Below are 9,605 nucleotides of genomic sequence, written 5' to 3' on the forward strand. Positions count from 1 at the left end.
TGTTGTGTGTTGTATGTGTTGTGTATGTTAGGCGTGGTGTTGTGTTACTATGGCCCAGATTTAAACAGTCCTGAAAAGTGATACAAACTCATTTGTGTCCCATCAGCCCCGTGAGCGCATTTGTATCTATGTATGTTTAACTTCTTTCGCACCTTGTGTAGCCAACTGTGCTAATCGGAGGTGTAAATGTACGCTTCAAACCAGCTGTCTCCCATGATGCAACTCTGCAGTTTCGTGTTGATTTCTTTCTTCAACATAAATCGGTGTGGCGTGTTTTTTTGCGATCATGTAAATATTTGTTTGTTTGCCACAACCGTATGAGTCCCTGGCTCCTGCCACGGTTGAGTGCTATTCACTGGCTGAAGGAAGCCAGTCGAATATCCACCATCATCGTCATCATCACGACGGGGCACGTGACGATCGGGCCCCCTCGTTGATCGATGGACCGTTGTGATTCGATTCAAGGGCCGATTCCTTTTCGACGTCGCTGCGAACCCCCGCCGCCTCTCGTGGCCGCGGCACTTGCACGAGCGAGCCGCATCCGATGCGCGCGAACCGACCGTGACGCGCGTGGCGCGCTCGCAGGCGCCAGACGCGCGCTCGACGGTAATGCGTGCACAGCGGCCGGCTTGGCAACGGTGGCTGCCGGGCTTGTCCGCTTCCCTTGTAGATCAGATGGTGACGTGGGGGCCGCGGGCTCCGACGCGACGTCCGCGCCGCGCGACCTCTGGAGCCTGCGCGCGTCCTTCGAGCTCTACGCCTCGTCGGAGCGCAGCAGCAGCAACGACCGCGACTCGGTGCGCAGCGACGGCGAGAGCGTGGGCTCGGCCGGCGCGCCCGGCGCCGGCCGCCTCTCCCAGGACTTCTCCCAGGACGAGGGCCCCGGCTGCCCCGCGAGCGCCGCCGGCGACGGCAAGAAGGAGCCGCGGCAGGAGAGCACCGAGTCGGAGCGCAGCTGTGGCACGGACGGCGAAGCCGGCGCCAGGAAACTGCTGCAGATGGACAGCGGCTACGCCTCCATCGAGGCACCGCTGCGCTGCCTCCACGAGGAGAACGGGCGCAAGCAGCAGCAGCAGCGCACTGCCTCGGAACGCCGCTGGCACTTCAGCTCGGGCCGCACTGACACGGTGTTTGAGAGCCTGGACGGGGAGGCGCCGGAGGCCGGGGCGGCGGCGGGGGGAGGAGGAGGAGGAGACGCTGGCGGCGCGAGCCGCCCCCCGGAGCGACCGGCGCAGGCGGCGGGCGGCCCGCGCGGCTTTCTGCGGCGCCGCGATTACAGCATCGACGAGCGCTCGGACGCGCTCTTCCGTGAGTTCCTGCGCCACGACCCGCGGTACGACGAGGCTCCCTTTGGCAAAGCCAAGCACCGCTCGCGTGCACACCTGCGCAAGCAGTGGCAGCGCTCCAAGCAGTACAGCGACCCCGGCGTGCGGCACGGCATGAACTTCTCGGCGAGCTTCGAGCGGCACCGCGCGCCGCTGCGGCGCGGCAACAGCGTCAACTACCCGTCGGACGGCCGTTACTACGCCACGCTGCCGCGCATCGTCAGCGCCGGCGACGAGGAGGCCACCGACGCTGTGGCCGCTGTGGCCGCCGCGGCCGCCGCGGCCGCGGCGGTTTCGGCGGCCGTCGAAGCGAAGCGCTCCTCGCCCGTAGAGGAGCCCGGCCGGGGGTGCGCTGCCCGCGACCGCTGCGACACCGGGGAGCCCGCTGACGCGGAGCCGGGCGACGTGAGCGCGGGAGACTGCGGGAGCCCTCCCCCCGGAGGCGACGGCGGCGACGGCAAGGATGGCGTGGGCCACGGCTACGGGCCGCAGATGATATCGGTGTGCGGTGTCGGGGGAGACAAAGCGGCGCCTCGGCTTGAGGAGCGGCTCTACCTGGCGCTGAGACAGTCCAAGGAGAGCCTGGTGCAGGCCATCACAGCCACGGATGCCCCCCCCGATCACAGTCCCGTGTGACCTGCCCCCTTCCCCCCACCGCCCCTTCCCCCCCCCCCCCCCCCACTGGACAGAACGATGGGTGCATACTATATGATTATGATCATCATTATATTCGTAATTATACGTACACGCTCGATAACTGAAGTGATTGCCGGTCTGCTTTGCTGGCTGCGCGCCCTCTGACGGGAGACCGGGGGCCAGGTTGACGCCGTCTGGCTTCAGCCGCCGCACAGCGGTGGAGACGCCGTCGCGGCTCCACCGGCATTGAGCCAGCGGGGCCCTGGGGCTGGCACACGAATCCGGGGGTGCCCCGCGCGTCACCGTTTGGTTCTCCGTTCACGGCTTCACGTTTTTCGTAACATTTGAGTTGGTTTGTGTCTTAATTACATATGCCATTGATTTGTAATGAATTTTGTTTATATTTATGACATTTTAATTTATTTTAGCTATTTATTGAAAGAGTTGTGCCAATAAAAGAGTAGCAGGTTAATATTCTAAAGCATTTTGTTTCACTGTGGAGCGTATAAATGTTCCTGTACTTCCAGAGAAGGCCCAGCGAGGGATGGGACTAGGCAGATCACAAAGCTCGATACGACACCGAAACAAGCTCCAATAATATTTTCAGGCGATGCTGCGTCTCGTTTACAAATTCACGAGTTGCCCATCTTAACTTACATTCCGTTTCACTTTCTTTCCCGAACGTGCCAAAGTTTACACATCAAACGTGGTCACTAATCTGATCCGCCTACAAATGTGCATTTTAATGGCCACTAAGTCTAATCTTACACAGAAGCTGTTTTACTTTTTTCCATTTTTTTCCCCACCAATCACTACTCAAAGTTCACCGTTCGAATACTTCCGCACCTCTGGGACCAATTACAGAGGGGGGGGTGGGAGGGGGACAAACGTCGCGGGACCCGGCTACGATTTTGCATTTGTCTCTCGTTTTCCGTCGTTTGTGTAATCCCTGTCTAGTTTCCATCCCACGGTGTTGCGATCGGTCTCCCTCCCCTCAGCTTCTCAAAACGTGTACGACGAGCACGCCCGCAAACGTACAGCCATTCCAATCATCACTCCGGCTTTACATTCCCCTCCTACTCCTCCCATCGTCTGAGGCCCACCCACCTCCACCAACACCCTCTTCTCTCTTCCAAGATAAAGTTGCGTGCTGATGAAAAGGGGGGTGGTGCCCGTGTCGTGGCGGTTAACGTGAAGGGTAACTCTGTTACAAAAGCGGAGGACCCCACAGACACTCCCAAAACCTCGATTTCGCGTGACCACTTGTGGCTGGATGTTCTTAGGGGAGCGGTGGCTACAAACCTGGTGACCCGAGTTCGAATTCCTGCTCACGACCAACACCAGTGACGATTATCTGAATCGGTCCTGAGCCTCCCCTGGGTCGACTTGGCCTCAAATGAGTACCTGGTGCGGTGTGTAAACATCGCCGCTGGGGAGACAAAGGTGGCCCCCCCAACCCCTCGTGTGCCGTGCCGGCCTTCATAGGTGCTCGCTAACAGCACTTGCCCCATAAGTCTGCTTTGCCAGACACGGCGCCGGCCACCACTGCTCTTTCTAACGCACTTATGGACGCGCAGTCTTCGCGAATCACAATCCAAGTTTTGATGAAAGCAGAAAATCCCACAATGGTCAAAATGCATGAGAATGCGTTCAATGGAAGGAATAATTTTCACTGTTATGGAGATCACGGCTCTGTCTGGCCCGTGGTTTTCGGGTTGTTCCGCGAGTTGTCCACCACGGTGTCCAGGCGCTTCGCTCCGCGTGCTGGCAGCTTCGGTTTAGTTCCTGAAGCTCCCAGCACATGCGGCGAAACGTTGGACATCGTGCCGAACGACGAGCAGAAAGCACATGGGAGAGCTATTGCAGCTTGAGCGGGACGAGGCTGCAGGGTAGCGATCACAGCTCGTGCAGCCAGCTGGTGCAAGCGTCACAGCTGGTGCAGGCGTCACAGCTGGTGCTGCAGTGCTGGTCCTCAGGCACTCGGTTCGTAGAAATCAAAATCGACTTTTACCCTCCACATGCATGCATCGATCATTTAAGATGTATGCATATTATATCGCTTAACGTTAAAGTCAGGCTAATGGATCTAAAGACAGAAATGTTTTTCAACAAACAAGATGTTCAAACAAGACCGATCAGAATTCAATGAAATAGCAAAATGCGAAGCGTTTACGCTTCCCGGAATCGAGGGAACGACATTGTAATGCTTAATCTGCCGATAGCTCCACCTGTACAGAGGGTGTCTAAAAAACACGCAATCCATCTGCACCGGCCATTTGAGAATGCAACGAAACCCATATATTTGGCACTGTCAAATTTAAATAACCTGATTATCGTACCCAATTGCTTTTATAATTGCTGCATTTTCAAATGAATGTCTGCATGGTTGATTTGAACTGGCACTGTGCGTATGATTACCGTGGGCTTTTGGCCATGATCTGTAAACGCCGACATGATTCCAGTCACAATAACAATCTTAAGCTGCCGAACCAATCATCTCCCCGTTTTGTTTTCGGAGTCATTTTCTTACGAACTAAAATGCAAACAGTGTGTAGGAAGTAATCAACAAGTGCACACTAAGACACAGTAATCCGATGGCACACTTGGAAAATGTAATAATACAGGATTACCGTGACCAGCCCTCGCTAATCTTGTTACAGATTTCCAAAGCGCTCATGCAGATTACCAAAGTGCTCAAGGATTGGGGGTGGGGGGGGGTGACCGACAGAGGAATTGGAATTATCTCCACGAATCCGGTGACCAAAGGGGTAGGGCCGAAAGCCAAATGGCGGGAGACGGTCAGCGCAGACTTTGGCACCAGCAACGTTGGCCGTGATGATGACGTCTTGACCTCGGAGGAGCCCCTTCGTGGGCCACGCGTCGCAGCTCGATCACGATCACACGGTGATGGCGATGGGGGGGGGGGAGGCTTTGGAGTCCCGGAGAGCCACGGGGAAACGCGCCATGTGGAGTAACGCAGGATTCTCGCTCGGGAAATTGCCGCAGACCGGACCGGTTAAATCCTTGAATTTTTCATAGGGGAGTTATCAAATATCTGTGCTTGTCAAGTTCGTGTTTTTGGCCCTGTGACATCGTGCACCAAGTGCAGACCGTTCTGTGCTGATGCCATAGCCCAATTCTCTGCAACGAATCGGTCTTTCAAAAGTAGTCCCCAAATCAATTCAAATATTTACAGTAGGTCTTCCATGCGAAAGAGTTTGAGCCTCCAGTGAGCTCTCACGCAGTCCTCTGTAAGTGGTACACGGGGAGTCCTCTAAGAACCACATGAGAATTGACTTGAAGTGAACCCTTGGCACTTCTCAACAAAGCCGAGTATGTGTCTCTCTCTCAAGGCGGTGGTCTCAAGCGAAATGTGAAGAGGTTTGAGAACTGGGGGTGGGGTGGGGCGGGGGGGGTCTCCTTGAGCCGAGTTTATGAAACCTGCAGCCTCACGTCCACTCGTCTGACGGAGCGGTTCTGTGCTGGAGCGGCGGTCAGAGGAGGAGGTCTGGGTTATGGTGGCCCTCAGTGACTTGGGGTGGAGCCGAAGGGCCCTTGCGTGGGGCTCGCACAAACCCAAGTTTCTGACTTTTAAGGCATGAAGTCTATGTTTACACTTGGTAGATGTCGATGATGTATATGGGCTATGGCTTGATTCCAATACAATATGTATATATTTATTCCTATAACTTATTCAAATTGTACTCTTGCGGTGATGCGCTAATTTTAACGTAGCATCGTTGCGATCATCGATTTCGTTCAAAACTCGCAAACGCGTCGCGAGCGACGAGAAAGCGTTGAGACCCCTCTCCTCGGTCCGTATTTTGAGTGTGTGAGGTGTGGATTTTTCGGTGCACGCCTATGTTGGTGTGCCAGGAGAGACTCTCGATTTGTTAAGGCCCCAACCCCTCCCCCCCCCCCCCCATGATCCACTGGGTGACACGGTAGCTGGCAACGCAACAAGAGCAACTTGGCTGCCAACAGAATGGAGTGAAGCTGTTTTCTGTTTTCCACTTCGCCTTTAAAAAAAAGTTTTATTGAACCCGCAACCGCAAACGTCATATGACAGAGGGCGAACAAACACACGATTGCACAGAACACATCCAAATATCCAGCAGGCGTCGGGGTCAGGATCGAACCCATGAGCTCTTGCATACCAGGCGAAGTAGTTAACGTCTCCTCGCTACCGTGATGATAATGAGAGACGCAGATTCCAAATATCCAGCAGGGGTCAGAGGTCGAGATCGAACCCACGAGCTGCTGTATACCAAGCAAAGTAGTTAACATCTCCTCGCTACCGTGATGATAATGAGAGACGCAGATTCCATATATCCAGCAGGGGTCAGAGGTCAAGATCGAACCCACGAGCTGCTGCATACCAAGCGAAGTAGTTAACATCTCCTCGCTACCGTGATGATAATGAGAGACGCAGATTCCATATATCCAGCAGGGGTCAGAGGTCAAGATCGAACCCACGAGCTGCTGCATACCAAGCGAAGTAGTTAACATCTCCTCGCCCCCGTGGCGCCACAACAGCTCTCGTGCGCGCAATGTGAAACTGGGGAAAGTGGCAGCGCATCACTCCTGACGCCGCAGCCGTCACGTGACGCCAATCGCCCAATGGGCACGGGTACTAAATAATTAAGTAACTCCCCCGTGTGCCGCCTCTTTATACTAAATGCGGTAATACCCCGGTTTACGTTGGGGATGCGTTCCCCAAAGGTACCGACGGCGAGTATCGAAGCGATTGACGGGATAGGGGTGGTGGTGGGTGGAGGTGAAGGCTGAGAGGGGCGACGGATAAGGAGAAAGGACGATGCTGCCGGCGAAGTGAGTGTGGGCTTGAAGCCAGTGTGGGCTTGAAGCCACGCCAAATCAGGCAGCAGCAGCGGTGTGAATAATATAAAGTGGCGACGTCATTTGCGAAACAACGTAAAACGGGGGGGGGGGGGGGGGAGACGTAAATCGGGGTATGACTGCCCAGATACAAGTGCTGCAAAAGCTACGGATTGTGGCTGATGATGGTGGCGGCTTGACTGCAGCTTCAATTACATTCCATAATCGCACAACTGCATTAATTGTAATTAATTCAATTGTGCAACATTTATGGCAATTCTACTCGGATTGTAAATGTTGTGGCTTGGCTCTCCAACACACCCGGTGTGCTGTACTAGTAAAGAATTGGCACGTTCTGTTTACGTGACAACCCTTACTAGTTGGCTGTGTCGGGTGGTGGCAGGTTTAACGACACATTTATATTTATGCGATCTAACCCCAAAAAAACTATTTTATGGTTTATGGCAATATTAACACTTTACACGTAACGCAACATGACTTTCAGTTAACGCGGCAACATCTGAATAGACTTGTGCTCGTTTCCACTGTAGTAGCAACAACCCGCTGTGCACTCTGCAGCAATTGGCATTCATCATTATTAAGGAACTTTGCAACTTTTATGAAAGAGTGCTCGTCTATTCTTGAGCAACAACAACCAACGACGTTAAATACGCACATTACGGCACAATTAAAATACTTGACATGAATTATCACCGCTCTGGAGTGCAGCGCATCTCCTTGGGAATTGTCGAGTGGAGGGCGGCGCGGCTCGGCTCTGCGCAGCTTCGCCACGGGAAACCGAGCCGCGCCGCATGCTAATGAGCTGCTCGGGACGTCACTGGAAGGAGGCGGCGGCCTCAAGACGCTGCCTTTGGCGAGACGTTAACTCCCTCGCCTGGTATACAGGAGGTCGTGGGCTCGATCCCGACAATTGACGGCTGCTGCTGTATTATTTGGAGTTTACGTGTCTCTCTCCCCCCATGGTTGTGGTTTTTTTCCTCCGGGCCCTCCGTTTCCCCCCTCCACGTTTAGAATCGACGTGCGTAGAGTATTTCGCGATAAATTTCCACCTGATGACAAAGCCACTTCGCTTCTGAAAAACCGCTACGTGGCTCAGTGGGCCATACCTGGCAAAATAGGACCGCCACTCAAAATAGGAAGTGGAACCCGGCCTTGGGACCGTTTTCTCTCGAGCCAACCATGGCAAGTGTGAAACGGCTCAAGAGGTCCATCTTGCCCATCACGACCCGTCACCCCTTACCACACCGCCAAGCCCATCTCTCCACACCGTCACACCACATGTCCTGGCTAATGTCTCTGCAGTTCACAACAGAGGTCGGCAAACCTACGGCTCAGGAGCCGCCATGCGTCTCTTCCGGGACTGCTTCGTGATCGTCATTTATTAAGGACCTCGTATTCACGTGGCATTGCGGCTGTTGAAATATTGAGGGGGGGGGGGGTTTGTCCATTTCGACAAAAAATGTCTCTTCTTGTTATTTTGGTGGCCGACCCCTGGTCTACACAAACCATATTCTCCACTCTCATCGCACCACACCATCGATGTTGCCGATGCCGATCGCCGGCAACAGCTGCTTTGAATTTGCCCCAGTGGCTCAGTGGCATTTAGTCCCTGAACAAACATCGAGGCCAGAGTGCTGCGAGGAACAGAGCAGGAAGGCGTCTGCCATCGTTTCATTTTGTTTAACCGGATGAGAACTCAAGAGACCAGGATGAGTCTCAAATTGCAAGAGTGACCTGGGGCATTCGTCTTCTGCCAGTAGAGGGGCGGTGATGGCTGATTTGTGCTCTAGCCTAGAGAGCGCCCCCAGTGGCAGCTGTCCCTGCGCATCAGTCTTGCCAGGAGTGGTGGGGGAGGCGATGATTGCCGCTGTGTATAATCCAAATTGAGTCCTTTGCGGAGTAATTTTCGAACTTGGGCAAAATGTGGACCCTGACTCCGGCACCACAGTGGGCTACTCTAGCGAATGACGCCAGGGTTATCTTTGTAATGTCCACTGTGAGTGACGCAGATGGCGCGTGGTAACATTGGTTGGTACGCACCGCAGTGATCATCGCAGCGGCCGCTAGATTCGAAACGTGAACCTCTGCGACAGGCAGACGAACGCGCTGGGCTACTTCACCACCCCTCCTCCTCGTACACATTTAGTTTCATGACCTCTTTGTGCATGACGATATTTCTTGTGGGCGTCCGTAGCAGGGTAAAGTCGTGACGACGGAGGGCGAGTGGCGGTTGTCGACTTACCGAGTGTCGCGTCGGGCCACCTTTGGTTTTTGACTGTACGGCTGCTGCTGCTGCTGCACAAGTTGCGAATTTTTTTAAAATATCTTTTTCAAAGCAAGAATAATACAACGTCATGGCATGTTTGAATGTACAAGCAAGTTCCAATAATTTCTATAATCCACCGTTGGGCTCTATTACGCAGACACATATGAAACACTGGTGAATATATACACAAATTATATATATTCTCGTAGACATTTTCCCAGCTGTAAAATAAATCTTTTTTTCTATCAATCTCACATGGTCTGCTCTGCGTGTTTTTTTTTCCCTCGCAAACTAAACGGTCGGTAAATGCAAACTCTGAGTTTAGGGGAGCGCTTTTAATTGTTTGGGATTCATCTGAAAAATCGAAACTCTTTACCAAGATATGACATTTCGGAGGGGGGGGGAAATAACAATTCACATCGATAGGAAACTAATGAAATCACTTCCTGGCTCTTCCTGCCAATAGTGGCATCACGTGGCATCAGTTGTTTACATGAAGAAGGGCCACTGTCCGAAACGTC

The 9,605-nt window shown here is 53.7% G+C and overlaps 1 protein-coding gene across 2 annotated transcripts in view; it reads left to right on the forward strand.

Moving 5' to 3' along the window:
- Positions 1-9,338, forward strand: part of CBARP (CACN subunit beta associated regulatory protein) — a 53,139-nt gene extending 43,801 nt beyond the window's left edge. For both annotated transcript variants that reach the window (XM_032970858.2, XM_032970857.2), the window contains one exon: positions 671-9,338. In XM_032970858.2, the coding sequence (XP_032826749.2) occupies positions 671-1,961 (1,291 nt within the window). In that variant the 3' untranslated portion in view covers positions 1,962-9,338. The remainder of the gene's footprint in view (positions 1-670) is intronic.
- Positions 9,339-9,605: the final 267 nt, after the last annotated feature.

This window comes from Petromyzon marinus, chromosome 44 (genome assembly GCF_048934315.1).
Source record: "Petromyzon marinus isolate PM22_M1 ecotype Great Lakes invasive population chromosome 44, UKy_Petmar_22M1.pri1.0, whole genome shotgun sequence".
Taxonomy (NCBI): domain Eukaryota; kingdom Metazoa; phylum Chordata; class Hyperoartia; order Petromyzontiformes; family Petromyzontidae; genus Petromyzon; species Petromyzon marinus.